Raw genomic sequence first — 17,535 nt, 5'->3', positions numbered from 1 at the left:
TCCTGTCATGGCCGGGTCCCAGGTGCCAGGCTCTTTACAAAAAACACTGAAAAGACAAATCCTGCCTTGGGGCTGTAGGATGGCTCCAGTTCTGGCCCTGTTCTCCTGGACGGCCTACAGGGGATCTGCCCAGGGCACCATGTCCAAACTATCGGCTTCTAGCCTGTTCTTGCATCTGCTTTACCGTCTCTTCTCTTTTGCCCCTGAACCCCATCTTCTCCTGAGGAGCTCAGATCGCAAGCTGTCATTTCCCTGGACTGCTGTGCTCCACAGTCAAGCTGGAGGGAAGGAAGCCCTGGATTCCGGGTGCAGGGTATCTGGTGGCCCCTGGAGGAACTTGACAAATCTCTGACCCAGAAACGCAATCTGGAGGAGGGAGGGGGTGAAGTCAGCTGGGGGTAGGGCAGACCACAGGGGCCTGGGTCCGACGGGGCGGGTCCGTTGTAGGGCGGGGCCTTAGCTGCGGCAACCAATGGGCTGAATGAGACCGGCGGCACCGCCCTCGCCGTCTCTGCCGAGTGGTCAGCGTGGGCTGGGCGGACCAGGGCGGGGCCGTAGCCAAGGTCTGGAGGTACCCCAGGAGTAAGCCGCAGTCACAGCCCGGCTGCCCGCGGCAGCACAGGGTACCGAAGCCGTGGGCTCCGCCCTTCTCCAGGCGCATCAGCTCCTGGCCTTGACTGGACGCGCAGGGCCGCCGCCGGCCCGCACCACCAGCCGCCAAGATGTGCGACTGCTTCCACGTGGTGCTGCCCACCTGGCCCGGAGCCCCCGGCAGCGGTGCGCCTCACCCCCGCCTGCAGCCCGCTTCCCTCGGGCGGGTGGGCTCTGGGGGCGCGCCGGGGCGTGACGGGGGCGCGCAGTGCGGGACAAGTTGCGCGTGGGAGGAAGGGCAGGAGAGATGGATGGGGGCTGGCGGGCGGGTCTCTGGTGCTTTTGGTCCTTCGCTGGCTCTGTGGGTCTCTGCATCTCGCTCGTACTTGTGCCTGCCTCGTTCTTCTTACTCCTTTCCCCATCTCTGCTGCTCACTTTGTTTCTTGGGTTTGCATTACTCTGTGCGGCTCCTTGCACTCTGGACTTGCTCGCTGTCCCTTCCTCTCTCTCACCTTTTCATCGCGGTCCTCCTGTAACCCCCGGGACGCTGCTTTGCCCAGTGAGGTGGCTATAGAGGCATAGGTGCTTCATACTGGATGGAACAGGCCCAGGTGGTCAGTCATCAGTCCTAGGCTAGGAGACCTGCGAGACCTAGCCTCTGACCTGCTTTTGGGGGGACCATCCTGGCTAGACCAAGCCTTAGATTGGGGCTACCAGGCTTAGGCACTGTGCTGGATGCACTGTGTGGCTACTATGTATATGGATGGCCAACTAGGTGTGGCTGGGGCAGGGTGAGGCTTGAGGTCTGGGGCTTCCTTCCTAAGGGGCCCGAGTAGGGTCCTGTTGCTCCAGTCAAGGAGGTTGACCCCACCCCATGGTCAGAGCTGAGCATCTGCTGCAGAGTGGGTACCTCGTGCTTTTATGTGATGGTCCTTGTCCTGGACCTACCTCTGGTGTCTTGGAGGACAGGGTGGGGCAGCAAGGAACTGTCCTTCAGACCCTGGGTCAGTCATGCAGCAGCCTGGCCACACCCAGGGCACCTGGCCAGCCACTGGCTGGGGGATTGGGACAGAGGCGCTGTACTGGTCCAGGCTGAGCCCTCCCTGTGGGAGAAAACAAGTTGATGACAGTTATGGCGATGAGGCCACTCATGATGCAGAGTGCAATGCAGAGGGGTGGTCCTGCCTGGCATCTTCTCCACTCAGGGGAGCTGCCAGAGCCCTTCCTGTGGCCTGTGTGTCCAGTGTGGGTTGAGGCCGGACTGGAGCCTGGAACTCTGAGAACTGGCTTTTGCTATCCCAGGGGTTCTCCTGCTGGGACTCTCCCACGTACAGATGGGAGCCCAAGGGCCCTGACTAGCCCCACTAGCAGTGGGAGAGTGATGGACCCCCACCTTCTCCTCTTTCCCCATTGCTGGCTCTGGCCCATATCGCTGCAGATGGGCCTCCCCAGAGGGAAGAAGCCCGCGCGCACAGGACTGCCCTGTCTCCAGTGCGCATGAGTGGCCTCCGTATTCTTAGGTTCAGGTTGAGGGAACCACCTCACTTACATTCTGTACCTCACCCCACAAGGGTGTGCCTCTCCCACTCAAGGGTGTCTCCTCCCTCTTTTAACTGCTGGTTCCCTAGCTTGTCTGGAGCAGTTTCTCCTTGTGTCTGCCTGCTCTTAGGGAGTTAGAGCAGTGGCCTCTGTGCAGCTCTGGTAGGAGACTTTCAGGATAAGGGCCTGGATGGTTCTGCCCAGGCTGTGCTCCACCCTGTCCAGGGGCCCAGGGATATACATGCTTTGTAAGGATACTCCCTGTGGGTTGAAGGGGAGGATTGGCTTTAGGCCTTTACCAGCTGTGGTCCACTCCCAACAGGGCAGAGTTGCCCTCCTGTGCCAGGCATACCTGGTCTCTTAAACTCCTGGTGCGCACCCTTGGCCATCTGCCGCCTCCTACAGCCCAGGGCAGAGCCACCCTTGTTCCAGCTAACTTGCTCAGAGGCTGCCCCCTGGTGGATGTGCTGGGAATGTACCTACACAAGATTGGGCAAGGGTGGGGAGGGGTGAAGCTGTATAAGGGATGCACCCAACCCAGGAATGCCCAAGTGCCTTCACCCACTGTGAGACTGGCATCAAGAAGTTTACCACCATAGGTGCTGGTTGTCACACCGCTCCGGGCGTATGTGTGAGTGTCTTCCCAGAGGCACAGCTGAGTCACAGAGAGTTAGAGCGAGTCCTGTTTTCCAAGCGATGGCTCCTGTACTGCACCTGCATCAGCCTGGCACGGCCTAGGCACTAACTCCCAGCATTCTTCAAGAAACCACTGCTGGATCTGGGGAGTCCATGAGGGGTATCTGGAGGTTCTTTCTTTGGGGCTGGGGGCCATGGCGTGGCTAGCTCCTTCCCCCAAAGAGTATAGGGCCAGAGCAGCTTTTAGGTGCCCGGCCTTGGGGTCAGGACGTAGGTCCAGACCTGACATCTGTGCCCAGGAGTGCCCGGGCTGCCATGCTGAGAAAGAGCTGTGTTCCCAGTGAGGACACATGCAGCTCTCACTACTTTATCATCTCCTGGATAGGGTTGATACACTGGTTGGAATCTATGTTCTTGTTCTGAAGATGGGATACAGAAGCAGGGAGCAGGGACGCTGAGCCCTGCGTCACAGTGGAACTCGCTAGACACCCAGCAGAGAGAGGTGGTAGGTGGTTCCGAGAGGTACCAGCTGTCCTGCTCTACCAGGCAGGGCACAAAAGAGGCTGGGTTCTGGTGGCTCCTCCTCAGCTTGCACGTATCTGTGGACGGGCACTGAGGGGAAGCAGTGAGGGCTATCCTGGACCACTTCCCTACTTGAATGAGGTGACATTAAAAGCCGCTGTTGGGGGCTGGATCAGTTGCTAACAACACCAGAGGCTCCTTTTTCCTTTCTTCCCCCCTCCTCTATTTATTTATTAATTTTCAAGACAGGGTTTCTCTGCATACCCCTAGCTGTCCTGGAACTCACTGTGTAGACCGGGCTGGCCTCGAACTCAGAGATCTGCCTGCTTCTGCCTCCTGAGTGCTGGGATTAAAGGCATGCGCCACCACCACCCAGCAAGACTCTTTCTTTGGATGGCTCAGGGGACAGGACCGTGCTTCATCCTGCTCTCTCCAAGCACCAGGCTGTATCTGCTTTTCACTATCAGCCAAGAAAGGGGTAGTTTGGGCTTGAGAGCAGACAGGAGGATTGAGCTGGCAGATCCCCTAGCCTCCCAACCTCCTGTGCTCAGGCAGCTGTGCCCACCTCCACCTGTGGTCCTGTAGCAATGCCTTTATTCTCTCTCTGCTCAGACAGGCTCTCCTGTCCTGGGCTACACCAGTTGCTGCCCCTGATGAGAGCATTTCACTCCAGACTTCTGTGTCTTTCCTTCCTTCTGTGACCTCCTCCACACCCTTCACTGAAGATGTTTGTGTTTCAGGTGCAGCCTGGACCAGCTTGGCTAGGGAGGAGAGGTTTGAGCCCTGGCAGAAAGAGAGGAACTCTTATCTACTTGGGTGTCACGGCCACATGGGAGCAAAAAGTCAAGATCTCGCTGGTATTGTCCTCTGCCCAGGAGGAGGCAGATCTTGCACCCAGGGATGGTCTCAAGTATGAGAGATGCCTGTCCATCTGTGCCTGAGAGCTGGAACACTACTTCCTGGAGGTCCCCAGACTTAGGAGGGAGAGCAGGGATTCACTCATTGCTTGTCTAGCAAGTGGGAAGTGGCCCCAGTACATGGAGGTGTCACGGAGGGCTCAAAGGCGTCCATGAGGAGGGAGGCCACAAGCAGCAGTAACCATGTTCACCAGGCTGGATCTGGGCAGTTCTTGGATAGGGGACAGGCGCTGGGCAAATGGAGTTATACAGAGGGAAGGGAGGCTTAGTTCGGTGGAAACACTGACTCCCAATTTTGGACCCCACTCTAAGGGAAGCTGTTGTCCTGTGAAGAGCATGTCTCCAGGGACCCTGTCTTCCTGTTCCCTGCCTCTGCCTCTGGGTTTCCCTTTATTTTTCTTTTTTTGGAAGTCATGGGCCAAGGGAGCCAAGGCCTGCCTTGCTGGGATAAATATTTAATAGTCAGAAGCACTTTCTCAGATGGAAAATTGGGTCTGGGCCCAGGAGGCCTGGGGCGGGAGGCTGTGTTCCCCACTCCCCACACCCCACACCCCACGCATGGCGAAAACACTTCCAGCCACTCCTGACGCTGGCTGCTGAGCCCCTTCCTGGCCAGCGTGCTGCAGGACACACCTGGCCCCAGTGCGTACAGGTGGGAACAGAGGACAGTGCTGAGGTCCCTCTCCAGGGTCCTTGCATCCCAATGATGAAGGAGGAGCGGTCGGCAGAGTTGCTGGGTGTTGTGGGGCAGACCAGGAAGGGGCCTCAAGTCCGTTCCCTGCAGGATACAGTGCTGGCAGTGAGAGCGCAAACAGCTCAGGGCCTCAACTGGACCTGGGCCTCCTTGTCCACAGGCTTGCCACCCGCCCCTAGGAGCTGCCCAGCACTGGGATTCACAGCTGAGTCAGGGCTCCTGCTTGCCTTGAGTGGAGATGAGAACAGGAACCAGCCTGCAGGCATTGAGGCCGAGTTGCCTTGTCCCCCTCCCATGTCTTCTTTGATGCCCTGGTAGCCTTTGTTTCCTGAGAGCTGGACCCTCTGTAGGAGGAAGAGCAGCCTGCCACAGATGCTTGGGGCCAGCCCACTGTTGGGTGGCTCCTTCCTTGGCAGCCTTGCTAGAGGGTGGGAGGGTGGCAGCGGCACCCAGGATGTGCCGTGACACATCCCCTAGGAATGCCCTCGGCTGAGTCACTATCAGCTGCCCCCTGGCCCCACCCGATCTTGTCACTGCCAAGTTCCCATGGTATCAGAGAGCTGGGCTGGGGTCCTGGCAGCTTCAAGCTAGAGGTGCAGTGGGCATCACTTGACACATCCTGACACCTAAGTCTTAGGGTCTGTGGCATGTGACTCGCAGATGCCCTCCACTGACTCACACCTGACCACGGGGCCCTGCTATACAGAATCAAGGGTCGAGCAGGGTGTGTGTGGCCATCCTTGGGATCTGAGGCAGGCAAAGCCTGCTGAGAGTCAAGTGAGCCCCTCTGGGTCGGCTCTGGGCAGGGGCAGCTCGTGAGGTCCTCCAGAATCACAGCGATCCCGGCTTTCCCTCCCTGCTGTCACCCGTCCCAGTCCCTGTCATCTCAGGAGTCACTGGTGCAGCGGCTCGCCTCAGCCAAGAACACGGGGGTGGGGGTGGGGGTGGGGGTGGGGGTGGAGATGGGCCACGCCAGTGCTTTTTCTGTGGCCGAGCCCGTGCTGGGGGATCATGACCCACTCAGGTTTGGAAGATGACTCAGCCATCCAGCAGCCTGTCCCTTTGCAGGGACCATCCCTCTGGCTATAGTGAGGTGGGACTCCAAGGCTATTGCCGTGGTGATCTCAGATCCGCCCCCGCCCCCCCCCAGGTGGGTGGGGCAAGGGACAGAAGAAGCAGGGGGAGTCAGAAGGCACTGTGCACTGGGCCCCAGGGACAGAGGGGCCTGACTGGATTGATTGCCAGGCTCAGGAGACCTGCTTCATGCCAGCATCCTTCCCACCTCCAGCTGAACTGCCCCAGCTTGCAGGGCCTTGCTGACTCAGCCAGCCTTGCCCCACCTAGAGTTGACAGTTGGGTCTGGTGTCAGGCAGTAAACAGAGTTCCCAGGTGAGAGCTGCCTGGGAGATGGGCCCTGGAGCGGGAGGTGGGGAGCAGACCGAGACGGCTTTCTTGTGCAGTGTAAACAGAGCTGTTTTCTGCTGCCACCACCGTTAGGTTTTTAGGGCAAGGTTTGGAGAAGCTGGCCAGTTCTTCCCCTTCCAGGACTGAGGGTGTCCCTGAAGCTCTGCCCCTTTGCCTCTTTGCTCGCCAGTGACCCCTGCCTTCTCTTGTCCTTGGCGTTCTCTGAGCTGGTCTCCACTTCAGGCTGCTCTTGACTTCTGTATCCCAGTAGAGGGCCTGGCTCTTCTGCTGCTTCTAGTGGCTCTCATTTCTGCTGATCTAGGGCCTGGTATGTTTGGCAGGACCGCCCATATTGACCTTCCCTACCCTGGAACCCTGGGCTGGACCCCTTAGCTCTGTGAGTCTGCTGCAGCCTGTCCTTAGGCTCAGGTGCCCACAGCCAGCCCTGGGATCCCAGCAGAGCTGCAGCTAGTACATCTAGTGGCTCCGCTCAGGCCTGCTGACCGCCTAGAGCAGGGAGGGGTGGGAACGAGGAGCTGAGGGAGGTGTGTGAGCTCTGGGCAGTGCGTGACTGGAGATCTGAAGACCAAGGAGGCAGCTTTCTCAGCCACCATTAGTCTCCAAAACCTAAGGGTGGGAGTGAAGTGCAAATGTCAGCTTGGAGGTCCAGCTACACATGTATTATGCAGTAACCCTCACCCCATCTCCAAGTGCAGGAGATGCCTTTTGCCAGAGCACTAGAAAGGTGTTGTGTTAGGTGTGTTGAGGATCGAGCTAGCCTTTCCAGACTTCCTCCTCCTCCTCCTCCTCCTCCTCCTCTTCCTCCTCCTCTTTTTTTTAAGACAGGGTCTCACTATGTACCTCTGACTGCTCTGGAACTTATCATGTAGACTAGGCTGGTCTCAAACTCAGAGGTCTGCCTATCTCTACCTCCCAAGTGCTGCATGAACCACCACATCCGGCCCCTTTCCCTTTTTTGAACCCCCAACCATCACAGGGAAACTGAGGCCCAAGACCTGGGCATGGGAGAACCCGCTTCCTATCTGTGTAGCCACACAACAGGCAGCTGCTCACACAGTTGCTAACTGGCTGGGCTAGTGGTTGTGAGTCAGACAGCAGGCGTTTCCTCTCCAGGTCAGCTGCCTGGGCTGGTGGGGGTGGGGAGCTGGGGTGGGGTCCCTGGCTCCCAGAGTCAGCCTGTGAGGGGAACCGCCCACTCCCTCTGGTAGGGTGTGTGTGTGTGTGTGTGTGTGTTGGGGAGGGGGGTTGGCAGGGCTCTGAGCCTGGCTGAAGACTTGGGAGGAGAGACAGCAGGGGAGGGGCTGTGGAGGGAGGGACTGGTGGGAGCAGCCAGCCCAGGGTTTCTTCTGCACAAGTTTGGGAACGCGTCCTCTTCGGAGAAGTGGCTGCACCCTTCTGCACCCCGTCCCCTTCTGGGCTCAGCCCGCAGCAACACCTGCCCCTCTCTCTCGCCACTCAGCAGGTCAGAGGGGGCCGGATGGGCAGCCAGCAAGGGAGGCTGGAGGGGCAAAGCTGGGCTGGGCACCTTCTTCCTCTTCTGCTTCCTGCTGATGTTGAAGGATAGGGGTGTCAGTTCTCTGTGGCCGCAGCTGACTTGTGCCAGGGCCAACCAAGCCGGTTTGAGAAAATGCTGGCAAAGAGCTGTTTGGACCCCAGATGGCCTGGAGCCAGGAAGGCCCTGGAGCAGTACCTCCCAGTTTGCGTTCTAAGCTGTGGGGTGAGACAAAACTCCCAGCTGCCCCTGCCCCTGCCCCTGCCCCTGCCCCTGTCTGGTGTGACTAGTGGTTTTTGCTTGGAGAGAGCCTAGTTTGTGAGGGACATTGGTGCCACAGGTACCAAGTAGCTCTTTTAGTAGCAGGATACAGACCCGCAAGGTTGGGCCTTGTGGCCTAGGGAGGGGTCCTCAGATGGAGGCCCCTGACCTGGTTTGGTGTGCAGAGGCCTGGAACGGTCGTAGAAGGGTGGCTCAGACAAGACCTGACTCACTTACGGGGTTACCCAAGGTGGGTCTGGAATAGTGGACTGCCCATGATGGGCCACACTGTTCCTGGTGTCCAGAGTTTTGCCTTTCTACTCAAAGGACCAGGGAAGCTGGTTTATTCCTGGATGGTTGAAGGTGTGGTGGCCATTCCTGCTGGCTTCTGAATCTTTGGGGGTTGATGGGCTAGTATACTTTTCCATGTCTGAGTTTCTCCAGATACAGGAGCTGGCCTGGGCCCACCTGCTGCTCCTATGGCCCACAGATGCAGCGTCCTTCTAAGTCCGGGCAGGGCTGCCCATCACCATTTTATTTTGTTTGTTGAGGCAGGTTCTTTCTCTGTAACCCACACTGGTTGGGACTCACTGTGCAGCTCCGGCTGGTCTTCCTTTCTTCTTGTCTCTGCCTCTTGAGTGCTGGGATTATGGCCACATGCCACCACACTCAGCATGGCCGGGAGTTTTGACCAGCTCATTCTCTTTCCCTCCTTAGCCATTTCTTGTACTGGCATTTACTCTGTACCTGTTGTATACCAAGCTCCAAGTGTGTGGGATGCAGAGGCAACAACAACAGGACGACCTCCCTGCCTGTGAGTTTGCCTCTGGGGGAGTGTGGGGGAGCAGCAGTCTGTGAAGAGTTCAGCCGTGGAGAGGGCCTGGGCACGGAAGGAAGCGGTGAGTTGAGGCAGGTGATTCCAGAGAGCTTGTTTTGGGAGAGAAACATGGGAACATCCTCCTGGGTATAGCTGGCCTGTGTGGGGAAGAGCTCTGGCCCTGGACTGTGCGGCTCGCCCTCAGGAGCTGGCGCTGTTCCCTAGTCCTCAGACTCATCTGCAGACGCACTGGGGGACGGAGTGGGCAGACCTGCCACCGCCTGGCTGTTGCTTCACGAGGTCTGAAGGTCTCATGACAGTCAGCCCGGCTTGGCACTTGCTTTGTGAAGTGCCCGGATGGGGCGGGGCCTGAGTGCATGCAAGGTGGGGTGGACCCGGCTGCGTGTGAGCCTGTAAGGGTACTAGGATCCCACTCTGAAAGAAGTGGCCTCGGCAGTGGGAGCCTGTCCTGGGCACCCATACACACAACCCTCAGGCAACTGGAGAGTCTCTCAGCCAGTTTCCTAAGGATCCCACTGCCCTGGTAACATGCAAACGTGGCTACTGACCCAGGCCCCACCTGGAAATCAAGCAGTCTGAATGCAAACTCCAGTTTTGTTTATGCGCACGCCCCACCCTGCCTCCATGGCCCTGCTGGGATGGCCCTGAACAGGAAAGTGGCCATGGATCATGGGGGCAGGACACCCCTCTATGCAGCCCCTGCTTGGCTCCCTTACCCTCCTCCGGAGCTGACCTGTTCAGCCTCACCCTAAACTAGTCCAGTTCCTAGAACTTCATCTTCTTTAAAGCAGGTCTGTGTCCTTGTTCGGCACCAGCATGTCCTGGCGGGGAAGTGGCTTCCCTGGGGTCCTGGGGTCCCTTCCTGAGTACAGGTTTGTGTATGTAGGAGTGGGATGTCAGTGGCAGTGTTTGGAACTGTGTGAAGGGGTTGGGGTGCTAGGGGGTAGGGCAGGGAATTTGGGGGACTATCAGGTGACAGTGGCCAGACCTGCTAGGCTTGGCTCAGGTGTGTCCCCATTTCCTCCTCTATAAAACAGCGCTTTGGTGACCTTCAACAACCTGTGTCATTATTTAGATGGCAGTATTCCAGGCTGGGCTGCTTACAGACTGTCTTTGAGAGACGGATGTGGCCAGGCTGTTAGGGTGCTTCCCTGTCCCCTATCCCCCCGATCTGGGAGTCATGTTCTAGGTGGATGAGACTCTGCCCCAGGCTTCCCTCATCCCCACAGCTGGTGGGCGTAGGCAGCCTCTCTCCACCTAGCAGTCGGTAGAGTTTCTGCTTTCCTCTTTGTGCGTTCCTGGGCGGGGGATCCTGCTGAAGCCTGGAGTGCAGCCTCATGGCAGAGTTCATGCCTCTTCCCAGGGCCGTTGCTGTCCATCCTCACAAGGAAGGGGGGCTGTGTGGGTGGGATTGGCTATACTGAAGCTTGCTGAGCCTGAGAAGGGGCCTGAACCCCAGCCAGCAGGGCCGGGCTGGTCTGCCTCATGCTTCCCACATCCCAGCTGTCAACACCTTTCCTCATAGGCTTTTGACATTCATGAAACTCCTGTGAGACAGGTATGGAATACAATTTCTCAGGGATAGGTCACTGTCTGGCCATGGGGGTCTTCCATTCTGGGACCCCCATCCCAGCACCAGCTGGGCCCAGTCCTAGGCCTGGACCCTGGCCAAAGCTCCAGCCTCAGCCAGGGAAACAGGAAGACGTAGGTTCATCTATCCTTGCCTGGCTTCCAGGAAGGGTAGTTGACCCAGAGTCCCTCCTATAACTACCCCCTTTCCACACCCCCTAAGTCAATATGTGGCTAGGGCAAAGTGTGGATTCTCTGAGCAATCCTGGGAGGCCCCAGCAGTGGTGGGGTGCATGGACAAAGACTAGGCGGGCATGATGATGGAGACAGATGATTGGCACACTTTCTATCACTAGGTTATGGGACATGCACATGGGGATTCCAGGGATATGGAGTTCCTTGACTATTATCTTGCCTAAGGTCAGTCTTATAAATGGAGACTGTGACTTTCCTGATGTCCTAGAGGTCAGGGTCTATGGTTTAGCCCACAGAGTAACAGGAAGGAGAGGTGGGACCTGACAGGCCGTCTTGGACCCTCCCCACCTCCCTCAGGAGGACTAACCCCGGGAAGCTCCATCCCTGGCCCTCTCAGAGCCACTTTTAAAAGAACAACAGCAAAACAGGCAGGAGAAGAAGCTAGAGTGTCAAGTGCTGATAGGCACAACTCCTGGGGTGCCTCTGGGGACAGGAGTGTCGGGACTGGCAGGGTGGCCTCTGAGCATACCTGCGGGAATCCAGGTTGACCAGAGCATAGTAGCTACATCCAGAATCCTGCTAGGCCTGGAGCTCCTTGTCCTATGAGAATGTCAAGGACAATGTCTGTGTAGCAGGGACTCCACCCCTCAGGACAGGCCTGAAGCCGCGGTGGGGCTTAAACCTCAGCATTGCTTCCCTTGTGGAGGTAGTCCTGGAGCCCAGGCCCAGCCACGGTCCATGTCCATCAGGGCTGTTCTTCCTCTGAATATTTAGCAGAATTCAGGGACTTTAGGCTGGAGTTCTATGTGGGGGAAAATTTTGTTTGTTTTTTCTATGTCCCAATAAAACTTTATTTGCAAAGGCAGCAATGGACTAAAGAGGCCACTCACTGCCGTTCTATCTTCTGATGAATAAACACTATTCTCAGCACAGAGAAAGTATGTTGACTTATATCACTTAAAAATTTGTAGGGTGCTGGGTATGGTGGCACACACCTTTAATTCCAGCACTCAGGAGGCAGAGTCAGCTGGATCTCTGTGAGTTCCAGGACAGCCAGTGCTACATGGTGAAACCCTATGTCAAAACAAAACAAAACCAAAAACCAAAAATGAAAAAAAAATTGTAGGGCAGAGATGAGCAGGAGTGTCACCGGAGCAGCAGAGCATGCTGGCACCATGGTGACATGCTGGTGCCTATTAGCTTGTGCCTGGCTGTGAAGCTGCAGGGCCAGCAGGTAGACGGCAGGTAGATGGCCTTGGTCAATATCAGCAGGCCATTTTCCAAACCGATTGTCCCAGTTCACCTCATGCCTAGATGGGACAGGAATTCCAGCTGCCAATGTCTTCTTCTCCTTCAGCACACCCAGGCCTTTTCATTTCAGCCGCTCTGGGAACGGCATGAGTCCTCACTGTGGATTTGGAAGGCCGGTTGTACATTCTATGTGCATGCCCTCCATGTCTATTTTTCTCCCTCCCCAGCTCCTTTCCTGCTTCCATTCTTCCTCCTTTCTTCCGTCTGGAAATTAAACTCCTGGCTTCTGCCACTGACCTGTGCTCCCAGCCCTGGCCTGGTTTTCACTGGGTCATTTAGCCTGTCTTTTGGTTTGCAAGAACCATTTACACTTTCCGGGCAGGTCACCTGTATTTGCTAATTTACAAAGATGTCTTACAAACATCTTTGCCCAGGCTGGGGCCTGAATTTTCACACCCTCACCGGTGTCTTCGCCTGACTGAAGTTCCAGATTTTAAGGTAGACTGATTTCTCACTTATTTCACTTGGGCTAATTAAAAAAAAGTTACATTTCTTTCTTTCTTTATTGTGTGTGTGTCTGTGTATGTGTACAAACACATGTGCCACAGGACATGGAGAGGTCAGAGGACATCATGTGGGTCCCAAGGACTGAACTCAGGTCACCAGGCTTGGTGGCCAGCGTCTTTTACCCGAGGGCCATCTCACCAGCCTTGGTGTCTTGTTTAAGATTTTTTTGTTCTCTGCCAAAGTAATTTCTGTTTTCTTTAAGATTTATTAAATCTTCATCTTTGGAACTGTAATTCACATAAAAATCAACGTGTTCTGTGGCTGAGTTGGCAATAAAGATAGTATTTTCCCATGTCCAGTGGCCCCTGCACCCCTCACTGAGAAGAGCCTTCCATTCCTATGGTGCTGGGAGATCTACTTTGCTTTGTGGTTTTTTAATCTGCATTTCGCTAGGGGGCTGGCCGTTTTTTCTTGTATTAATTGACCATTTTCACACCATCCTTTGTAAAGCATGCAAATTTTGAACTCTCTCTCTCTCTCCCTCCCCCCCCCCCCGTGTGTGTGTGTGTGTGTGTGTGTGTGTAGGCCAGATGCCAGTTTCAGACATTGTTCCCTGGATACTGTTCACACTAGATTTTGAGGCAGGGTCTCTCACCGGCCTTGTAGGCTAGGCTGACTGGCCTGTGAGCCCCAGGAAACCACTTATCTCTACCTCCCCAGTGTTAGGGTTACACGTGCAAGCCATCACACCCACGTTTTAAAAAAGATGAGTTCTGTGGAAGCCTGTCCCGCATGGATTGGTTCTGGAAATGAAGAAAGGGAATAAAGAAAGGACAGATACACAGACACACATACAGAAAAGCCGGTACTGGCTAGGCCATGCTCACTCTGATGGAGCGGCAGCAACCACACACAGCCTGGAACCTCGGTGCTTTCGTTATGTACAAGAAGGAGGGTAATCTAATGCGAGTCTGCTTGGAAGTCTCTGTAGGGCGCAGTCTCGGTTGCCGTCCATCTGGGAGGAGGCTGCACTCAGGCTTTCTGTCAGCGTCTACACATGGACTAGAGGAACATCTTGCCATTTCCCGGGGGCCTGAGGCATTGGTCTTTGCCAATAACACACATTCACTCGGGACTTCATCTACCAACTCAGGCTTTCTTTCTTTCTTTTTTTCTTCCCTCCCTCCCTTCCTCTCTTCTTTTCTTTTTTCTTCTTTCTTTCAATGTGTACAAGTGTAATGGTTGTTGTAGGAGAATGGGGGATCAAGTTCTTGCCTGAAAGCTTTTTTTCTTTCAGTCTTTGCAAATATTGTTGAATTTTCTTCTTATTTCCACAGTTTTTTTATTTAATTTTATTTTTGAGACAGGGTCTCAGAATGTAGCTCTGGGTAGCTCAGAACTCACCATGTAGACCAGGCTGCCCTTGGACTCACAGCGGTCTGCCTGCATCTACCTCTGGAATGCCGGGATTAAAAACAAGCGCCACCATGCCTGCCTTCTCTTTAACTGTCTCTTTGAGTCCTGGTCTTGTGTCGCCTGGACTGTGCACACAGGTGCCCATGCCATGGCGCTTACGTGGAGGTCAGTTCTCTCCACTCGTCGCAGGGGTCCCGGGGACACCTTTACCTCCTGAACGTCTGTCTCACCAGGTCCGGGGCTGGCTGTTACTCCATTCTTCTGAGAAGCCGGTTGTCAGCGGTGTTTTTGTGTCTTTCTGTGTGCTGGGCCACTTTCTTTGATCATGGTTTGTTCCGTGAAGATCTCTGCTCAGGATTTGTCGAGTCCCTTGGACCTGTCAACTAGTTCCTTCCATTGTTTCTTCAGCAGGTTTTTCCGCCTTTTTCTCTGTTTCTTCCTGAAGATTTCTGAGGCTCTGCTCATCTTTCTTCAGCTTTTCTCTCGTGTTCTTCAAAGCAGTTATGAAATTCAGTCTGAAGTGCTTTCTCCAGGCTCCTCCGATCTACTATTGAGTCTCTAATACATACTCCACTCCAGAATTTCCACAATTTTGGCTTTAAAAATTCAGGGTTGAATTGATTGATTTTTATGTGATGCATGGTAACATCTATCTCAGACTGGCCTGAAAACATACAGCTGAGGATGACCTTGAACCCCAGTCCTCCTGCATTCACCCTTCAAGTGGTGGGGGTGCAGCTGTGGGTACCGTGCTGGGGTATGCGTTCCTGGAAATCGAAGCAGGGCTTTGTGCATGCTAGACAAGCAGTCTACCAACGTAACTACATCTCTAACCCTCGTAGGTTCTCTCTCTGAGAGCCTGCCATCAGTCTTTAACCCCATGCATGGTTTCCTTTAGCGTTTTAAACAATCTGTTAGCGGTTAGTTGGAGTCTGCGGACTCTTGGAGACACCGTCCATCACTTGCCTTGCTCTTCAGTGTGGAGCTCCATCTTCTTGTTTCTTTTTACTGCCTGTGATTTGGAGATGGATGCAGGACGTGTAGCAGAACATATTACAGCAACTCTGGATGTTAATTTCAGGCTCTGGGTAGTTACTGTTTGTGTTTCTCTCTTGGACTAAATCTGCAAATCCCACTCTACTGCTGTCCTGCGGTTGCTCCACCCAGGGTCTCTGGATCTTCCCTCAGGCCCATGTTCACCCTTGCATACCCTGTTTTCCCATGTTCACCTTACAGCCTACCGCCCTCACGTCCACTAACCGCTCTTGTCTCTGTAGTGTCTGGACGGCAGCTGCAGAACCAGGAGCCAGGGGTGGAGACTGAAGAGGACTACTCTGTGAGTGTCACCCCAAGGGGAACCTCTTCCTCTTCAGCCCCGCCCCGTCTCCCCCCAGGCTGGAGAGCTGGTAGTTGGAAGTAACTTTATTATCTTCCTCCAGGTGACTGAAGGGCCTGTGGGTGAGATCATTCGGCCAAGGCCGCAGGGGTCCTCCCCTGTTTATGAATACACAGCTGACGGTGCTGGCTTTGGAGCCCAGGTAAGCCTGCAGGGCAGAACCGCTGGCCGAAGGAGGGCTCGGGTGTGGCCCACAGGCACGTTATCCCGCTTGCCCTCTGCCGTAGGCATTTGGTCTTGCCCTCTTCTCCACTGTCCCTCCCTTTAGCTGGCTGAGCCACTGTGGAGATGGGGACACTTGCAGCTCGTATGTGTGTGTGTGTGTGTGTGTGTGTGTGTGTGTGTGTGTGTGTGACAAACTCTGAGAACCCACTGTGGGATGTGGCAGGGGCATACTCCTTCATAGCACACCCATCCATGTACACTCATACCATCTTGGAGAGGAGCCATGCAGGGATCAGAGGAGACCTGTCTGCGCTGAAGACTCATTTTACACTTTGAAAGTCTTCCCTCTTCTAAAGTACCTCCAGTTGCTACAGGGTGGGGGCATACCTGTTCCTCAGTGAGGAAACAGGAGGCTGAGAACTGCCTTTCCCAGTGAGGTTAGGTACTCAGCTCCCCGGTACTCTCGCACCCGGACTTCCTGTATTCCTGCATCCTGGGTTCTCCTGCTCGGAGCCTCCCTGACACTCGTGTCTCCTTAGCAGAGTAAGTGGTAACTCCCAACCCCTTGACTGCAGGAAAACAACCAGGGCAGGCACAGCTCCTCTGGCAGACGGAGATCCTGGTGGAAAAGGGATTCAGGAGAATCCACAGCCTTCTCCAGTATGAATCATCCAGAGGTAGGTGCCATACCAGTGAGAGTCAGGGGATAGATAACCCTTCCTCAAGGGCTGCAGCCCCAGGAGATGAGGGAGGGCATACCCTGTGCCCTGGGGATAGTGCGCCTGTGCCTCAGGCCTGGGAGGGGCAGGTGCAGAGGCTAGTGTCTACCCTCTAATGGGAAGAGTCTGACCCCGACTAGCATATGTACAGCCATACTTCAATGTGCAGTGGACAGCACGGTGGACAATGGTACCCAGGCTATGGTGAGGAAGAGCCTTGTTCAAGGAAGATGGGAGGGGTTCACCTGGGTACCCCTTAAGGGTCATTTTGCCTCTGTGCTTCCCTGGATAGCCTCAGTTTGATGGGCAAAGTGGGTGGCCATCATTTGTAGGATCAGGGGGACTGCAGACATCCCCAGTGTTTGTGTCCCTCCTGGGATCCAGCCCTGGTGCTTTACATGGGATGGATGCTTCACACATTTGTAATGAACCAGTGAAGGATCAGCAGAAGGAAGGCTGGCTAGAGCCTCTCCCCTGGAGGCTGCCTAGACAGACTGTCCCCTGATTCCAACTGAGGCTTCCTGCAGCTGGGCTTTCTCTAAACCCCAGACCCAGCAGCCTGGCCCACTTGGATGGTACCCCAGCTTCTACCCAGGCAGCACAGATCACCATCCTTGTGAGATACTGGCCACGACAGTAATGCCTATATGAGATAGGCAAGCACTCATCATGCCCTTCTTCTGCCTCAGTCTACGCAGGAGGCAACAGAGGTGACCTTGAAGACTGAGGTAGAGTCAGGAGCCAGTGGCTACACAGTCACAGGTGGAGGGGACCAGGGGATCTTTGTCAAGCAAGTGCTGAAGGACTCCTCTGCTGCCAAACTATTCAGCCTGAAAGAAGGTATTACAACTGTCCCATCCCTGGGGGCTCCACCATCAACACCAGGGTGAGGGGGAAATGGAGAAACCATGAGGGGTGGGCCTCACCTAAGGCTCGGGATGGCCCCAAGGGCTTTGCTCAGCCACCCCAGGCTGGGACTGCCCACTGTGCCCTGATTTCCTGCATATTGTTTGAGGTGCCACTGGGGAGCGGGACATAGGCTGAAGGGCTTCCCCTTGCCAATGTAGCCCCCGGACCACTTCTATTCTGGTGGGGACAGGGGCACTGAACCTGGTTTCTTCTTCCTTTAGGGGATCAACTTCTCAGTGCAACCATATTCTTTGACCACATGAAATACGAAGATGCTCTTAAAATCCTTCAGTACTCAGAACCATACAAAGTTCAGTTCAGAATCAAACGGAAACTCTCCGCCAGCAAGGGAGAGCAGTCAGCCGTTCAGCAATCTCAGCGAGGCTTGAAAGGCCAGGGAGAACAGGTGAGATCCTGCCCAGTGAGATCTAAGGCAGCCTCAGCTGCACTAGAGACCCCCTTCCTGTGAACAGTGTCTATGGTACAGATTCTT

At 55.3% G+C, this 17,535-nt stretch overlaps 1 protein-coding gene across 1 annotated transcript in view; it reads left to right on the top strand.

The window, feature by feature from the left end:
* Nucleotides 1-722: 722 nt before the first annotated feature.
* Ahnak2 (AHNAK nucleoprotein 2) overlaps nucleotides 723-17,535 on the top strand; it is a 33,609-nt gene continuing 16,796 nt past the window's right edge. Inside the window, exons 1-6 of the mRNA XM_059279635.1 lie at nucleotides 723-777; nucleotides 15,131-15,189; nucleotides 15,293-15,391; nucleotides 15,990-16,091; nucleotides 16,823-16,973; nucleotides 17,264-17,448. Coding sequence (XP_059135618.1) covers nucleotides 723-777; nucleotides 15,131-15,189; nucleotides 15,293-15,391; nucleotides 15,990-16,091; nucleotides 16,823-16,973; nucleotides 17,264-17,448 — 651 coding nt within the window. The remainder of the gene's footprint in view (nucleotides 778-15,130; nucleotides 15,190-15,292; nucleotides 15,392-15,989; nucleotides 16,092-16,822; nucleotides 16,974-17,263; nucleotides 17,449-17,535) is intronic.

The sequence above is a fragment of the Peromyscus eremicus genome, chromosome 14 (genome assembly GCF_949786415.1).
Source record: "Peromyscus eremicus chromosome 14, PerEre_H2_v1, whole genome shotgun sequence".
Lineage (NCBI taxonomy): Eukaryota > Metazoa > Chordata > Mammalia > Rodentia > Cricetidae > Peromyscus > Peromyscus eremicus.
This window is presented reverse-complemented; position numbering and strand designations above follow the sequence as displayed.